This window comes from Bacillus rossius, chromosome 2 (genome assembly GCF_032445375.1).
Source record: "Bacillus rossius redtenbacheri isolate Brsri chromosome 2, Brsri_v3, whole genome shotgun sequence".
Taxonomy (NCBI): domain Eukaryota; kingdom Metazoa; phylum Arthropoda; class Insecta; order Phasmatodea; family Bacillidae; genus Bacillus; species Bacillus rossius.
This window is the reverse complement of record NC_086331.1, coordinates 100,648,895-100,667,027: the sequence shown is the minus strand read 5'-3', so window position 1 is coordinate 100,667,027 and position 18,133 is coordinate 100,648,895. Positions and strand designations below refer to the sequence as shown.

General features: G+C 33.6%; 1 protein-coding gene across 1 annotated transcript in view; it reads right to left on the bottom strand.

Moving 5' to 3' along the window:
- Positions 1-751: 751 nt before the first annotated feature.
- The window catches only part of LOC134529517 (membrane-associated protein Hem), a 131,435-nt gene continuing 114,053 nt past the window's right edge, over positions 752-18,133 (bottom strand). Inside the window, exons 20-23 of the mRNA XM_063363686.1 lie at positions 12,941-13,025; positions 9,986-10,209; positions 1,957-2,046; positions 752-1,701 (exon numbers count right to left, since the gene is read on the bottom strand). Coding sequence (XP_063219756.1) covers positions 1,588-1,701; positions 1,957-2,046; positions 9,986-10,209; positions 12,941-13,025 — 513 coding nt within the window. The 3' untranslated portion in view covers positions 752-1,587. The remainder of the gene's footprint in view (positions 1,702-1,956; positions 2,047-9,985; positions 10,210-12,940; positions 13,026-18,133) is intronic.

The window sequence follows — 18,133 nt, the reverse complement described above, 5'->3', positions numbered from 1 at the left end:
CCCTAGAACCTAGAAAAAGATCTGTTTGTCGAAAGCCTAAAAAAAATTGGTCATTTACTGGTTGAACGAATCATTGAGTGACCTGAAAGAATCCACACAGAAAAAGTCCATCACCTCGAAAACATGCTACCAATAGGGGCAAATTTATAAACAAGACTTTTTCGTATTATATCCATATTATCCCAGATTTAGCCCATCTAATTTATAGGTAGTCCACATTAACTCGGTTAATCAAAACTACTGTACTAACATTAGTTTTCTTTTTTATGATTTCAGCATATCTGAACTGCCCAAAGTCTGAACCATAAAGGTACGAGATATTTAGGGTCCACTAAGTGTACAGAAATTATAAAAATGCATTTTCATACCCCAATAACTAGCTACTGATAACTGATACAAACAATTTATAAATTATCTACAACTGCACAAAAATTGCAAACAAAAAATTTAAAAACTCTGTAATTATTTGTATATACAAAAAAAACTACAGTTCATTATCAAGGAAAACCTGGAACATCACACATTAAAGCCTCACACATTAGGTGTTGGGGAAAAAAACCACATGTCCACCAAGAAAACAATACATGCTTCACGCTTATACATATCCAAATACTTAAAGTACGTACAAATTACACAAATCTTTTGTACTCACGTCAAAATAAAGCAGCATTCTTCATTTTGCTAGCAGAGATAAGAAATAAACATTTAAACTAAACTATGATGAGGATAGTAAAAGATCCCACAATGTATACCGTAAAATAAATATTTTTCAATTTACAAACAAGATTGTTACAGTGTTTACAGGCTTTTCAAGTCAATGTATTAATTTAAAAAGGTTTTTGAGATGCAGTGCAATAAGGTTGTTAAGTTCTCTTCATTGGCATTTGGCAAACTGCTGTTTTATAAACATGGCTACTGCAATTTGGACATAACCATATGAGAACAATTCTACAAACCTTGATGAAGCTACAGGCACTCAAGCCTAGCCGAAACAAAATAAATGAGAAACAAATTCATGCAGGAGCATATGCAAAATTTAATTTGGGAGGGGGTGGGGAGGGGAACCACTTTACATGCTATTTACTTTCAAATTATTCTTTCCATTTGTTAGTCGGAATGAGAAATTTTATAGGATTAGGGTTGGGGGGGGGGGGGGGGGGATTTTTTACCTCCCACATATGCCCCTACCAGTAACTATAAGAAGATTTAAGAAAACAAACATGGTTTTCATCACTATGGAAAAATTAAAAGGCACACACAATGTATAACACAAACAAAAAAGCAGATACGTTATCATCAAGAACAGAGTAAAATAATAGCATCAAATTAGGGATAACTATAAATTATGAAGGAAAAAAAAATTATTGCTAAACTAAATTTAAAATCAATGATTTTGTAAGGGAACGCAACTATCATGTTTTACATGAGTTATTTTAAACTATTAATTCAAAAAAGCTATCTATCACTAAGGGATATATAAATAATTAACAATTATTGACTGGGAGCACTGACATTTCATGATACAAAAATGATCTTGCAAAATAGTTCATGCCCACAAACAGACAGTAATGATTACACACTACATTATTAAACTTGTAAATGTTCTTGTTTGTAGACTGCATGATAAGCATTACGAATAAGGGCATAAGGAAAACATGATTCCAACAAATCCATGGTCAAAAATGGTGACTCTTGAACAATCTGAAAAAAAAAAAAAAAATTATACATTATTTATACAAAAGGTATAACTACATGTATGACAAATTATACAAATATCATATATATACACACACACATACACACACATGTGCATGGACACACACATGCACCTTTGGTTACTTTTGATGCTATATTTCAGTAACAAGCTTTCAGCCAAGTTTCTATTGGTTTACACTTTTTATCACAGATAAAGAGAAAACATTAAAAAAAAATTAATTTCATCAAATACATATTTACCTGGTCGAGAAGAAGATACACTGACTCTCGGTTTCTGATAACTTCTTTGTCAGCCTCCTGACCTAGTCGAAGCAGGCTTGATGATGCCAACTGAAAACAAGCAAATAATCTCAGCTAAGCTTAGAATGTTTTCAAAATAAATTTCTCATTGTAATACAAAAATCCACTATAATGACAAAGTAATCGGACTGATGGTTCTTGATTGTAACCCCAGTGGTATGACCTCCACGGAGCACACTCATTTAGTTGCGGACACAATCAATAACTTGACTCGTGCGGATGTGATGCAAGGGTGCATTCCGCCAGTGGGGATTGGTACTGGCAGAGTGGAGACCGGGCTTTACTATAATAGGAGGTACAACGTCAGTAACTATAATGCAATATTTTACTAAGTTAAAAAGTAATTGGTTTAATTTGTGAGTAAATGAAAACCCGGTATTAAAAGAATTACTTTTAAATACCAAACCTGAATTTAATTTAAAGACCAAATTACTGGGGTGATCACAACCGATTTCCAAATAACCCATATTTGATCAATTCTCTACAAAATTACAGTAGAAAAAAAATTGAGAATAATCGAACACAAATCAGAGAACTTCACTGTTTGTGACAGTTATATTACAGTGCACTTGAAGTGATGACTTTATGTATTATAAGAATGGTATATTCAATACACTTGTAAGTAAGAAATCCACAAAATACTGACTAAAAAACAAATAATGAACGTATGTAAAGCTAGACAATTTATTTGGTATAGATATAAAAAAATAAATTAATTACACTTAAAATGATCAAGGATAGAACAAATTAATCACACAAAATCTTATATATTTGCAATTTTGGAACACATCACTATTCCTTTGTGTTAACATGAAAGAAACTTCACTGGAAATATTCATTTTGTAGAAATATGTGTTCAAAAGATGAAAAAAAAAATTTCATTTTCCTTTTTTTATAAATATCTGATGGCACAAATATAAACATGATTATCTTCAAGCATGATTGAAAAGATTTTTTTACTTAACTTTCAACTATAATTTTGTATTCTTATAAAGAAAAAAGAGTGCCATTACTGTTTATTTATGACTTTTGTGACCATTCCTTCAGTTCTGTTATTTTTCCGTGACCTGTAGACATTCTGTAAATGTAACTAAAAAAAAGGGGGCAGTAAAGGAAGCAAAAAGTAGCAAAAGTAGGACAGCTGGAAAGTCTGAAAAATCAAACAACTGTGGCCAGCCCTGACCTTACCACTTACTTTGGCTTCTTGTGCACAAAATCTAATTTTTTAAGTTATTTACTGTTTAAGTTTTATCACGTAATTGTGTTGTCAAGTTTAATGAATTATTTTTAAGTTTTTTATTTTAGGTTTCTTTTTACAGATAAAGCGGTTTAGTTATAATTTTTTAAAGAAACTTTAAATTTCTTTTAAGTAAACGCAGAATTTTACATCAGTGAGTTTTGACGTAAGCGGGAGTCGCTGGTCCTATGATGGGCCATGCTAAAGCTGTGTTGTGAGAGGTCGCGGGCCCTAGGGTGGGCCGCACTAAGCCGCAGGTGGAAGCGAAATAGACACTGAGTGAACAGTCAAGTGTTGAGCGCAAGAAGGACTCCGGTGGTGTGCTGTGACGCCGTGTGCATGTATGCGTGCATGGATGGTTTTGACCTATGAATTACGATGATGACTGGACTTGTTCTGACCACGGCTGGAATAAGGCGAATGACATCCACATGTGAATGTTGAGGAAGACGATGGCCTGCGATGGAAACGAGGTGGTTCATGCTGTTTACTGCCCATGTGTGATGGTAGTGTGAAGCTTAATATTTGAAGCTTAGCCTTTGGAAGTGCTGCGGAATAAACTGCAAGTACTGACTTGACCATTTTTAAATGGTGTTGGTGAGTCATTTTGGGAAACTCCGTGCACGCAGTAGTAATTTGGTTTTGGTAGGGAAGCATAAACTCAAAAGGCACAAACCAAAGGAATTACCGAAATTCTTTATGGTTACGAATTATTTGAATAAACTTTGTCATATTTTTTCAAAAGCAGAATTGGACTTTAATTGCAAGATAATGGTGTCATGAAGTAGACAATTAAGGTATTGTACATATATTTTTAGTACTAGAGTTTGTGTCTTTAGATGATTCTAAAATCATTACCTATATTCAATTTTTTTTAGTTTCTGGCACTGGAAATTTATATAGGTCTTAGTGGTAAATTTAACTAAAAATGGCTGAGAGTTCTGTATTTTGTGGTAACTTCATGAAGTTCAATTTTAACTTGATATAATATTTAACTATTTTAAGTAACATTAATAACCTTATTAAGATTGCTTTTATTTGCTTCGGTTTACAGTAGGCATCTGCAAAGATTCGGAAATTACGAATACGAATTGAATATTAAAAAATTTGCTTTGAAATATTGAATCGATTCACAAATGAAAAATATCAAAACATACAAATTTTGAGGTTATGTTTTCAAACACTAAAATATTTTTAATTACAATCAAGCACCAATACTCAAATACGTGAAAATAATACACCAATTCACATATGTATTTTAAAACAAGAACTAGTGAAACATTATTGCACATTCTCGTGATTATTTCATCATCATTCTGCCTTTTGTTTCATGTTATTGCTAGCGAACGTAAACGTAAGGGCCATTAAAAGTAAAAAAAAAAACAGTTTTGGTTTGCAGGATTACCAATACCATCCCAAATTATCTGTGCTAGGGTGTGTTCCATTCAACACTTCGTGGTTCAAATACCACAATCACGAGCCATTCCTAATATCAGGTTATAAATTATGTTCAAATATGTAGAGAGCATCACATCATCAAGGATTCTAACAAAGGTGATCATGTTTAAAATTATTTTCAACAGCGCATACGTCTAAAGGATTTTTTTTTGTTTTGCTGCCAAACAAAAGGAAATTTGGTACCACTGACTGACCAATATTTTTTAAACACGAAACAGTGGAATAACAGAAAACTGGAAACAGACGTGTATGCCGATTTTTGCATTACTAAAATAATCAAATTTCAAAGTTTTACTAAATAGTCCCCATTTTCCAACTAATATATTTGTTGCTGGCTTTATTAGTTGTTATCACAAAGGAAAAACCGGTCCGAAAATCCACAAAGTGATGGCAGTGTATTTTATTACTTACCGTTAAGGCCTGTTTGATAGTTACGGTGTTGTTTATAGTGAATTAAATAATTGTTTATTGGACATCGGTGCTGTTTTGTGATTGTATGGCGAATGCAAGTGAGACAAACCTGCGCAACAAACGCAGCAAACTTTGGTTATATTTTAAACAACAAAATGACAGTGCAGAATGTTTTGCATTGATCAAAACGTTTGAAAACACTGACGGGAACAACTTCCATGTTGAAGAATCATCTGTCACGCCATCACATAGTTCAGTATGAAGAATATTTGAAACTTGATGCAGAAGATAATGACAAAATGGAAGGTGTTGGCCAAGGTACATCATCTGATAGTGTAGTTTGCAGGAAACAACAAACCCTTTTTGACACCTTCAAGAAAAAGGAGACATTGTCACCACAAGGAAATGAAGCCAAAGCTATCAGTGATAAAATTGCCAGAATGTTGGCTCTTTGTCACTTACCCTACAGATTTGCTGAAGAGCGAGGTTTTCAAACTCTTATGCATCACTTAAAGCCAAATTACTGTGTTCCCAGTAGTAAAACTTTTTCGCGTAACATCATACCTGAACTGTACACTACAGAAAGGGAAAGGTTACAAGATATGTTGAAGAAAGATGTTTTTGATTTGGATGAACAAACCATCTAAAAGTCTGTCACTCACTACAGATAATTGGAAAAGTAAAGCTGGAGATGGGTACATGTCACTAACTTGTTACTACCTAGTAAATTTTGAGTACAAATCCATGACTCTAGACAATACTGTTATGGAAAATTCACATACTGGTGAAAACTTGAGAAATGCATTATTTGAGTTAAGTGAATGCTGGGGTCTTCCATCACCCATGAAAGTGAGTTCCATAAAAATATTTATGGGGTTACTGACAACGCTGCAAATCTAAGAGCTGCTCTTGATGAAACACAGTGGGTTCAAAGATGCTGCTTTGCTCATACACTGCAGCTGGCAATACATGGTGCGAAAGATCAGCCATAATGTAAATCAACTGCTTTCCAAGTTCAGAATTATTGTTGCTCGTTACAATAGAAGTAGTGCTGCTAGAAGAAGGCTACCGAAGGTACAACAAAGTATGGACCTACCACAGCTCAAGTTAATACAAGACTTGGAAACTCGTTGGTCGAGCGAATTTGCAATGTTGGACGATTGACTTCTCTGAGAGAAGCTGTAGCTGCTGAGTTAAGTTCATCAGATGTTGACTCACTTTCGCCATCAGAATGGAAGAAGTCATGAAACCATTTGCAGAGGCGACTAAAGAATTGTGTGGGGGCAATTATCCAACAGCATCAATGATTATTCCTACTATTCATTGCCTTGAAGTTACAGCAATTAACCACATCAGAAAAAATGAGTTAGGAACAAGTGTTCCATTTGCATGTAATCTATTGAAATCTTTAAAAAGTAGATTCCCCATGTACAAGATGGATGACATAAATGTTCTATGTACTGTGCTTGATCCGCGATACAGTGGCAATTTTCAATGATGGTGAGAGACAACATGCAGTCAATCTATTGAAAGAAGAAATTGCAGTAAAAGGCACCGAAATTGGCAGTAGTACTAATACTCCCACAGAAAACCCACATTCCAGTTCTGGGTCTTTGTGGGATGCAATTGACAGCATACCCTTACACTTGCCAGAACCAGAAGTAAATCACGCAAGTGGTGAACAGAAAACAAAGGCTATTGAAAGTTATTTGGCAGCACCACATGTACCGAGAATATCTAATCCCTACGAGTGGTGGAAGGAAAATAAAGAGATCTTCCCACTTGTAGCACAAGTAGCTCAACTTTATCTGTCCCTTCCAGCTACACAAGTTTCGAGCGAGAGGGTTTTCTCCACCGCAGGTAACATTGTTACCACTCTGCGTGAGTTGTTGTCACAGTATGTTGAGCAGTTAACGTTTCTCCATGGCAATTTAAAATAAAAGTTGAGTATTCGTAAAACATTTGCTTTTTTCTGTGACTGCAGTTAAACCTTATTATATGTTATGAAAAGTGCATGAATATTGTCTTACAGACATGTGTTGTAACTTTTCAGTGCTCAAAATTCTTTTGTCACATTTACTGTACTACCTTTGCTTCCTAATATAAACCTACTTAAGTAAATGGCAGCCTTTGTTCTAAAGACTTGTTAAGTGTTACATAAAAACAACATAATGGTAAAGTTTGTTCTAAATACTGCTTATGGGGGAATATTAACAATATTGTACCTAGGCACAATTTTTTATGACATTGAATATTTTGCTTTATTTTTTTTATTCAGAAAGTTTATTGACTATCTAAGTTAACCTAACACTTCTGCAAACAAAAACAGCAATTACATTGTACATGTTTAGAATAAGTGCATGTTGTCTGGCAATTGTAATATAAAATATGCAATTTCTTACCGTTTCAATATATAACTAACACTAAAAAAATTGATGAGTACTAGTTTGAAAAATTCAATTCGATAAAAATTCAATATTCGCGAATAATTTAAAATTCAATTTGGAATTTGATTCGAACTGAAAATTACTAATTCGCAAATGCCTAGTTCACAGTTTGAAAAGTTGTTGTGCACCCTTTTGCTTCATGTTCACAGTAAAATGAATTTACGATTGAATTTCAATCAAGATACTATCAATATGATATGAACCCCAGTTCCTACCAAAACTTACATTGAGTCTTTGTTTCGGGTGGGGTTTAAGCTGACTCTTTCTGATAAAATAATAATGTGGAAATATTATCTTTAATTTATTAAAAATTAAATTGGAGAATACCAGCCCATTGTGTTCAGATTGTGTGTTCAGCCTCTACAAGAGGGCAGGACACTCTGAACTTTACACTAAACATGTGCAAATTAAAATATGAGAATTGTATGTATATATATATATATATATATATATACACACACACACACACACACACACACACACACATATACACACAGGATGTATCAAAATTCATGTTACAACGCTTGAGGGTAGAAAGCTCTTATTATTACCATTTTTGCCAATAAACATGTTGCCGGAAACGCGTAGATAAGCCCCTGTAGCCCCAGAAAGAGTCAGCGTAGGCAACCCATTGTAGAGTGTTATGTTGTGGATATGCAGGCGTTCGAGTAGAGAAATAACCTTTTTAATCGTGGCACAGATTTTAATTTCACTCTGAAATCAATCACAGCTTCGGCTTAGTTTCACAACATTGAAATTGTTGCCTAAGTTTTAACAACGTGACAGCCTAAAGCAACGGCTCAAAAACACACCCACCTTGAGCGACACAGAGGTGGCAACGGCGAATCATGTTTTCACGGATATGCTGGAGCATGTGTGGAGTCGACCTTATAATTTCGAACGCTTCAATGATTCGCTGTGTAAGCTCTTCTACAGTTTCTACTGGCGTAGCGTAGATAAGCCCTTTTACGTAACCCCACAGAAAGAAATCTAACGGGGTTAGGTCCGGTGACCTTGGCGGCCATGCGACAGGGCCCGCTCGTCCAATCCATCAGTTTGGAAATGTTTGGTTTAAATACTCTCGCACTTGCAGGGAAAAATGAGGTGGTGCCCCGTCATGTTGGTACCACATCACACGTCGAACATGCAATGGAACCTCTTCAAGAAGACCTGGTAGTTCTTTCTGAAGGAAGTGGAGGTATCCGGCGCCGGTAAGTCGTGGCGGAAGAAAAAAAGGCCCGATGAGTACGCCGTCAACAATACCGGCCCACACATTAACTGAAAAACGTTCCTGGCGAGCTGTAACACACGTTGCATGCGGATTGACATCATTCCAAACATGACTGTTGTGCGAATTGAGAATAGCGTCTTGAGTGAACTTGGCTTCATCGCTGAATAAAACCGCTAACTCGGGGTTCCTCAATACTCTTTGAATGTACCAACGAGAAAAGGTCATGCGAAGAGGATAGTCCGCCGGACCCATGTGTTGCACATTTTGAAGGTGGTACGGTACAAGAGTTGCTCATGAAGAACTCGCCAAACAGCCATTTTGACAGCGTCCATATCGGAACCTTCTGCCCTTGTGCTTGTATCCAGACTCTCCTCAAATCTCTGAAGTACATCTTCTTCAAAACTGGGAGTACGAACCCTGCATGGAGCACCAGCATTTGGTCTTGTGTCGGCACATGTACCAGTATCACGCATTCGTTGAGTAAGTCTTGCAAACATGGTGTGAGCTGGAATCCTACGACCCGGATATCATTCTTCGTACAGACGACGGGCGGCTCGTCGATTTTGTCTAGCTTCCCCGTAAACAAGCAGCATGTCCGTGTACTCACTAAACGTGTACTCCATTGAGCTCCACTAAAACGTCGCCCTTTTCAGAACCACAGCGAAAGAAATGACACCACGAGTTTGCTTGTACGACAGAACAGTCAACGACAGACCACCAGTGATATCAAAACACACTGCGACACTACAATGTCACGCTGCACAGTGCTATGGCACGGCGCGAACGGAAGAAAAGAGGTGAGGGCACCACCAACGGAAGTAAAAAGGGGCGGGGGTCAGCATTCGACATCGTACAGTCCTCTCGAGCACTGCCCGGCGTCGTAAACACGTAATTCACCACAGCATCGTCTGTCTCGCACAAAGCCCAACGGGTTGCCTATGCTGACTCTTTCTGGGGCTACAGGGGCTTAACTACACGTTTCCGGCATTATGTTTATTGGCAAAAATGGTTGCAAATAATAAGAGCTTTCTACCCACAAGCGTTGTAACATGAATTTTGAAACACCCTGTATATTAAAGTTGTAAATTCTGTGAAGAAATAAAATTAAAGCATTTTACAAGTTCTAACAGCTGTCGACTTATGTATTATACAGATTGAAAATTTAAACACAAACACATAGCTTACCGCCAGAAATTCCTTCATCCGATCCTCTATATCACCTTGGTTACAAATGGTGAACAAGGCGCCAAATATATTGTTTATCGCAGAGCCCATGCAGTGCACATTATTAGCATGTCCTTCCAAAGATGCTCTATAAAATGAAGTTTCATTACGTGCTAACTTTGGGATTGAAACTGCCACAAAAACCATTAGCAAACAGGTCAGCAAATGCTCGTCATCATCAGTTTCTAAGGGAAAAAAGAACATAATCATGATAGTTGATTTAAACACCATGTAAAATATATTTTAATATCACACATCTTTTAGACAAATACACATAACAACAATTGGGAATATGTGTAGTACCAAAAACACAATACGTATCTAGGTCCACTTTCAAAAAACTTTCAGTTCTGCTTCTTTGATTTTTAGATAGCATAACCATTGTGAAAAGCAGAAAAAGACACCAATTTTTAAATTTATTTAAGGGCCTACAAACAGTTAAAGATGTAGCAAGACACAGCCCATGCTGGTTAATAAATTGTTGAAATGTAATGTGAAATGATTTACAATTAAGTTTGAAGCAAAGCTTAAAATAATATAGCATTAAGTATTATGTAAAACTACCATTTGTCTACGTATGAATTTTCCAATTTAAAAAAAAATTGAAACCAAAGTTGTAAAATTGTAGAGTTATTATTATTATTTTTAAATTTAAGTACTTAACTATAAAACATCAACACAGTTTCTGTATTATCTGACAATTTCAATTTAAGTAAATGAGCACAATCTGTTTACTCAACATTGTATAGTGTTTGTACTCTTTTATAATGACAGCAATAGAAATTAATAATATGTAGGTACATAAACTTTAACACTTAATTCTTCCTGAAAATAAATGATTATAACTCAAAAAGGTTTTTGTACTTAATAAGATGATAAGACACATTTATATGAAAAATATGGGATCACAAAATTAGCAACAATAATGAACATGGAAAATTTGAACATCAATTTATGCTTGCATAACTATTCACTAAGTTTATTTCTGACTTTTCCCAAATGATATTAATTTTTTAATGTTTTTCTAATCACATTACACTCGATAAAGAACCTAATGTCCCAGGAATATTATGATTCTTTTGTGAAACTCCCTCTCTACAGATGCAGCAATGTCTCTATCAAATTACTTAATATAAATCATTCTTTAGTTATCGTGTTACCAGTACACTATGAATGCTACCACAATAAATGTGTAGTGTACATACATCAGATGTTTTATTTTTATTCTCAATTTCTGTGGCTTTTATAATACAAAAAAAAAACATGTTATACTGTAATTTATACATCTCTTTCTCGAGCCACAATGTATTAAATATACTTTACCGCCGGATCGGCAAAAACCCGGTCTTTTTTTAAAAAAAAAAACCAGACTCGTGGGTTTTTAAAAAAAAACTTTTTTTTTACATTACCTGTTTTTTTCAAAAAGTATGCATTTTGGTGTTTCCTAAAAATGATTCTTTTAAACAATAAATTTGTTAATATTAAGCCTATCGAAAACCTTCTGTTTAGTTGTCTACACTCTTAGTTTTTCTAAATTAAATATTATTTACCTATTACTAGCATGAATTTCTAAGGGGTTAGTTATAATAAGCTGTAATCTGCCTGGGTTTTGTACTTTTGTGAGTATCTGTGATGTATGTATGTATGCATGTATGTATGTATGTATGTATGTATGTATGCATGCATGTATGTATGTATGTATGTATGTATGTATGCATGCATGCATGCATGCATGTATGTATGTATGTATGCATGCATGCATGCATGCATGCATGTATGTATGTATGTATGTATGTATGTATGTATGTATGTATGTATGTATGTATGTACTTTGTATGTGTTATTTATGTTAAATTGTAATAAAATATGTTAAGTAATTTTTATAAGTGAAATTTTATTTATATTAATATTGAAAAAACCACACTGGGTACATCGCTGCCAAGCCTGCTTTTCCACTATTTATAATCATACATTTCACTTGATCTAAAATTGCTCTTTTCTTCTAACGACATGTGCTTCAAAACCTGTACATGACTTTGTGCTGGGAGGGAACAGATGTTAAATAATGAGCAGTCAATCATGGTACAACTCTGTGTAATTATTGTACAGTGGCACATAACGTGTGAGAAAAGCATTATGTGTAAGTTAATATGTTCCTGGCAGCCACAAGACTCAATAATGATACAAGTATGAATACAGTACAAGCACCATATAAGTGGTAAGAATATCATAATGATGTGTCAGATGACCCTGAATTTAAAAAAGATGAAACATTTTTAATAGGCAAGTATACTTTCTGTTATGTCACAAAAAATGCTGGAAATATTTCGCCAAAAAGCCACAATATTTTTACTTTTAGAGTAATAGTTAAATAAAACTTTTAAGATCACAGAATAAAATATCCATTACATAAAAAAATGAATACAAGATAAAGTTTCTAATTTGATAAGATGTATGGAACCTTAACATATTGATCCAAGGTATTTGTAGTCTTTAAGTAACTATTTCTTATGAAACAATACGTTTGGTGAATAGTAATTGACAAACACTTTTGCTTAACACAATCCCTAAATAAAACATAATGCAACAATTCCACAAATAGGTATCAAATGAAAAACATTAATATGACAAAATGTCATTCCTCATTATCGCTAGATTAAGGTATTATTGAGTAGAACAACCATTAGTAATATTTAAATAAAATATTTAATCTAAACCTAGTTACTAAGAGTAAGTTGAAAGAAATAAAGCATTTATAAATTGACAAACAATTTGAATTTAACTAATGTTCTTAATTACATAGTAACTCTACAGCAGTGATTGTAGAAATGTGGATTTCATGAAGCATTAAACTTTATTGTTATATTTAGGTCAGACTCAACTTATAAATTATTAAAAAAATTAATGTATACACACCATTTTTCTGGTTTCTCAAGGCTGCCACTAATGTTGGATCAACTTTACAATTCAATCCAGCTGCAGAAGCCATTTCACTAACAACCTGCAAAAAATGAAAACACTCATTTGAGTACATCAAAATAAATAAAAACACTTATCAACAGATTTAGAAGAACTAAGAGCAACAGCCAGTCAAGAAGCAGCACCTTTCCGGTGTCTACATAAATCTGTAGAAAAACTTCCACTGACTTTTGCATGACTTTCCATTACCAAAATTTAAAAAAAATATTCAAATTTTGCAATTTTCTGAAAGAAATAAAGACAGTCCAACCATCCTCCACCATCCCTATAGCTATAGCCTACTAGTTTAAACAGAACCTTGCATATGCCATTTTACAGTGTGTGTGACTATGCATTCAAATACCATCTGGAAAAAAAAATGTGTTCAAAGTCTTGGTAAAGGCCTATCAAGGCATGACATTTCCCTCTCAAATTACTATAACTGAGGAATGTCCATAACTTTCCCCAGTTATGAAGTAAATTCCTTGACTTTCCAGAATGTGGACACCCTGGGTAAAGAGACTATTGAATTTCAGTAACTACCTACACCGTAGATGAATACTATGAATCCTAAAGCACACAAATCAAGTGAATTCACGTTACTAATGCCCTGTCCTCCAGTCTGATGCGTCGTGTCATGTTCCTGATGCGTCAACCTCTGCATGTGTATGGGTGGCTGTTTCAACAGCAAGATGGCAAACCCAGCTGGTTGGCAGCAATGTGCGTGCATCAGCAGCATTATTTAGTGCTGCTTTTTTTTTTTTATACGTTTTCAAGGTTTTCATATACTTATTTCTTTAACAATAACAAAAGTGTTATATAACACTTACATTAACAATCTTCCTACTAACTTTCAGACAGCACCACACAAATTACCCTGTTTCATTAAGTGGTTTTTGTTTATACATTTCTGTAATGGTTTGTGTATTATTAAATGTAAGGATTAAGTTGTATATTATGTTTGACTCCTATTTTAGTTTACTATTATTTTGTAATCAAGTAATTTGTAACCATCGACACACCAGCACCGCAACACACCCTTGGTACAAACCACCACCATTCTGCCGCCAGTCATCTTCCAGCTGCCACAAAGAGCAGATATCTCTGTTGCTTGAATAATTTTAATTCACATCTATTAGATGCATTATAAGTAATACATTTAAAAGAGACAAGTTTTCTATTGGCATTTGCTATAATGGATTTAATGTGGTGAGGAAAAAGTAATTTACAAACAAGTTCAGTTAGATCTTTAAACAATCTGGTTTTCATAATTGATCGATTTAGTAATTTATATTTAAAAACAATAAAATGAATTTTTCTATAAAAGGGTATTTTAGAAAGTTTTTCATGACAGAGTAAATTTTAATCATAACATTCAACAATTGTATAATATAATATAATAATTTTGTAGCAACTAATAGTCATATAAACTAGTAATTTTCCTGTAAATGTTTAAATCATCTGCAAATAGATCAACAGTATGGTTTAACACTTTAATAATATTGTCAATAAAAATATGAATAGAAGAGGCGATGAGGTACCTCCCATGGACCCCAGTGCTAGCAACTTGTATATCGTAGTCATTCTTATTAATTGAAACACAGAAACCTTTCTCTTCCAAGTAGCTATAACCATTTTGTAAGTATTTGCCTGTTAATACAATATCAGATAATTTTTCAAGCAACTGTGGTAATTAATTGTGTAAAAAGCTTTTGCTAAATCAAAAAAGTAAGTATCTATCTGACCACATATTGACACTTCAGAATAAAAAGGGTTGAGAAAAGTTAGAAGGTTAGTAGTGTTTGTTTAACCAATTCTAAAATCATGTTAATAATCTGAGGGCCTGCCTATTTTTGTAAATGTTAAAACAATGATTTTTAATATGAGCCTATCATTTCAAATATCTAGTTCGCTGCACTTCTTACATATAGGAATTACCTTAGCTATTTTCCACTTACTAGGGTATACACTGCAACAAATGCTGTACTTAAAAATATACTGTGAGGAGGCACCATGAGCATGGAACATACTTTTTTCTGGAATACGATCAGGTCCTGTAGACATTGTAGATTTTAAAGATTTGATGCCCCAAGTACAAGACACTCTGTAATAGTAAATACTGACAGGTAAAAATCAGATGCATTAGATATTGAGAGATTAGGATTATTTGTAGGGGAAAAATCAATGCTAGAAAATAACTTGCAAAACTGTTAGTAATAAGTAAAAGATCATTAGTGGCTGTACCATTTATCTTCATGGACAGTATCTGTTCATATCCATTTCTCATAATTTTCACATAACTCCAGTATGTTTATCGGTTTGTTCTTAATTTTATTGTTTACATTTTGAGCCAATTTTTTCATCATGAACAATAAAGTACTTAGCCTTTTTACGATATACAGAAAAAAAGCACAGTACCTACTAATTTAAGTTAATATTATAATTATTTAATATATGATAGTGATTTTCAATTTTAATGTCTGTACAAGTTACCGGTATGAAAAAGTTAATATAAAAGTTCTGCCAACTTTTTAAAGTCCCTGTTAGTAAAATGTTTGGAAAATATAATTAGCGTAAATCATAGCTGGCAAATTTTGCATAATGAGTACAATTCAAGACACAATTGTTTTTATTTTTATTTATTTTATTTGAATTTGTTACATGCGCACCAACAGTCCGGGGACTTTAGTGGTGGGCACGACGTATACAAAATATACACAAATACATAAAGAAACAAGAAACAAAGGACAAGACATCCATACAAACAGCGACACAAGGACAAATACAAATATAATACTTAAAATAATAATTAGTACAAAGTAGTAAGGTAGTAAGCAGCAAACATAAAATTTAATAGAGTACAATAATGTAAACGTGAAAGAGAAAAAATACTAACTATAATTAGTATGAGGACATAAATTACATTAAATACTTTAAAACGTAGCTTTGTTCACAATTAATTTGACTTGGTGTTGTGTCTATTATAGTTTGTAACGAGTCTATAAATAAGATCATTCTTGTTATAAATAGTACATAAACTAGAAAAGAGGCGAGAATTGAATTGGGGGATTCTCAATCTGGTGTTCTCAAGAATATAGCTACATTTAATTTTATAGTTATAAATGTTAGTCCAAATAGGCTCTACGGTCTGCTAGAGGAATAAGATTGGGATGCGGAAAACCTCTATGAATTATTAGTTGAGACAATTTGTTTTGTAAATTTTCTAGTTTCTCAATATCAGTCGACCCAATGTCATTCCAGATAGTTGAACAGTATTCTAATTTAGATCGAATTAATGCCAAGTAAAGAGAAATAATTGAATCGGAATTGGTAGCATAATGAGTGATATATTTTATAATAGCAAATGTTCTTTTTGAAATGGAGTTTAAGTAGTCGATTTGTTTATGAAAAAATAATTTTGAATCTAGAAAGACACCAAGGTCTTTTATAATGAAAGTTTTTGAGATTGGGTTATTATTCAGAATGTAATTATAAACTATAGGGTTATATTTCCTAGTAAAGGATATTACCTTAGTTTTATTATCGTTAAGATTGACCAAGTTTAGAAGACACCAATTATTGATTTCATTAATGTCCCTTTGTAGAAGAGCGCAATCATTGACTGTAGATATTATTTTAGAGATTTTCAGATCATCAGCAAAGAGTACACCAGTTGAGTAATTAAGGACCATGGTAATGTCATTTATAAATATATTGAAGAGGAGAGGTGAGAGAGTGGCACCTTGTGGTACTCCAGAACTAGCATGGTGTAAAGAGGATTTATGGTTATTGACAGATACAAAAAAATATCTATTATTGAGATAGCTAGAAAACCAGTTCAAGAATTTAGTACAAAAACCAAAGTCTGATAGTTTTTTTAAAAGTAGCGAATGGTTTACTGTATCGAAAACTTTGGCTAGATCAAAATAACAGGCATCTGCCTGACCTCTGTTAGTAACTACATAATGGATTGGGTTAAGAAAAGTAATTAGGTTAGTAGTGGTGAACATTCCAGATCTGAAACCATGCTGACTGGCTGATAATTTATTTTGAAGTTGAAAATTTAAAACTTTGTGTATAATTTTTTCAAATATTTTTGCGAAGCCATTAAGTAAAGATATTGGTCTATAGTTTGACACAATCAATTTAGAGCCATGTTTGTGTATCTGAATGACCTTTGCTATTTTCCATTTGTCAGGGAAAATTTGAGAATGCAAACTGGTGTTAAATATATGATAAAAAAGAGGAACTAATAAGTACGAACAGCCTTTTAAGATAAAATTAGGGATGCCATCTGGGCCGGTGGATTTGGATGACTTGAGAGCCTTGATGCCCCATAGAATAAGGGATTCAGAAATGTAGGACATAGAAACAGAATCCGAGGACATGTTTGAAGACATCACATTATTTGTTGAAGTCTTGTAGACACTGGAAAAATATTGTGCAAAAACATTAGATAAAACAGTTGGATCATCACAAATATCATCATTGATTTTTAAAGAATATTGTTCATAGTAACCATCTTTCATTAATTTAACATACTTCCAGAATTTCTTTGGATTGTTCTTGATGTTGTTATTAGTAGAGCGGATCCAATTAATTTCATCACGTTTTATATAAGATTTTGCCATTTTGCGAAAATGTGAAAACTGTAAATAATAATAAGGATTGTTAGATTGTTTATAAAGTTTGTGAAAATGTTTTTTTGATTTTAATGCTTGAATTAAGTCATTAGAAAACCATAATGGATATTTGGGTAATTTTTAGAAATTAGTGGTATAAATGTGTTCATATTGTCAGTAATACAATTTGTTAAAACATCCACCTGATGATTAACATTGGTTGATTCATAGAAATGAGACCAGTCATAATTTTTTATGGAGTTAAAAGACCTAAAAAATTACCGTCCTTGTAATTTCTGTAGGGAGGATTAACACTTCTTGAGCTAGAATAAATTTCAATGTTAATGTTTAGAGCTGGATGATACAGATCTTCTTTGGTAAGTATTTCAGAGGCTTGCGTTACTGTACACTGAGATAGATTTGTTAAGCATAAATCGAGAAGATTTTTGCAAGGTTGGGTGTGATTATATTGGGTCAGACCCAATGTAGACACAAAATTGAGAAGGTAATTGGCTTTGGATTTGACATG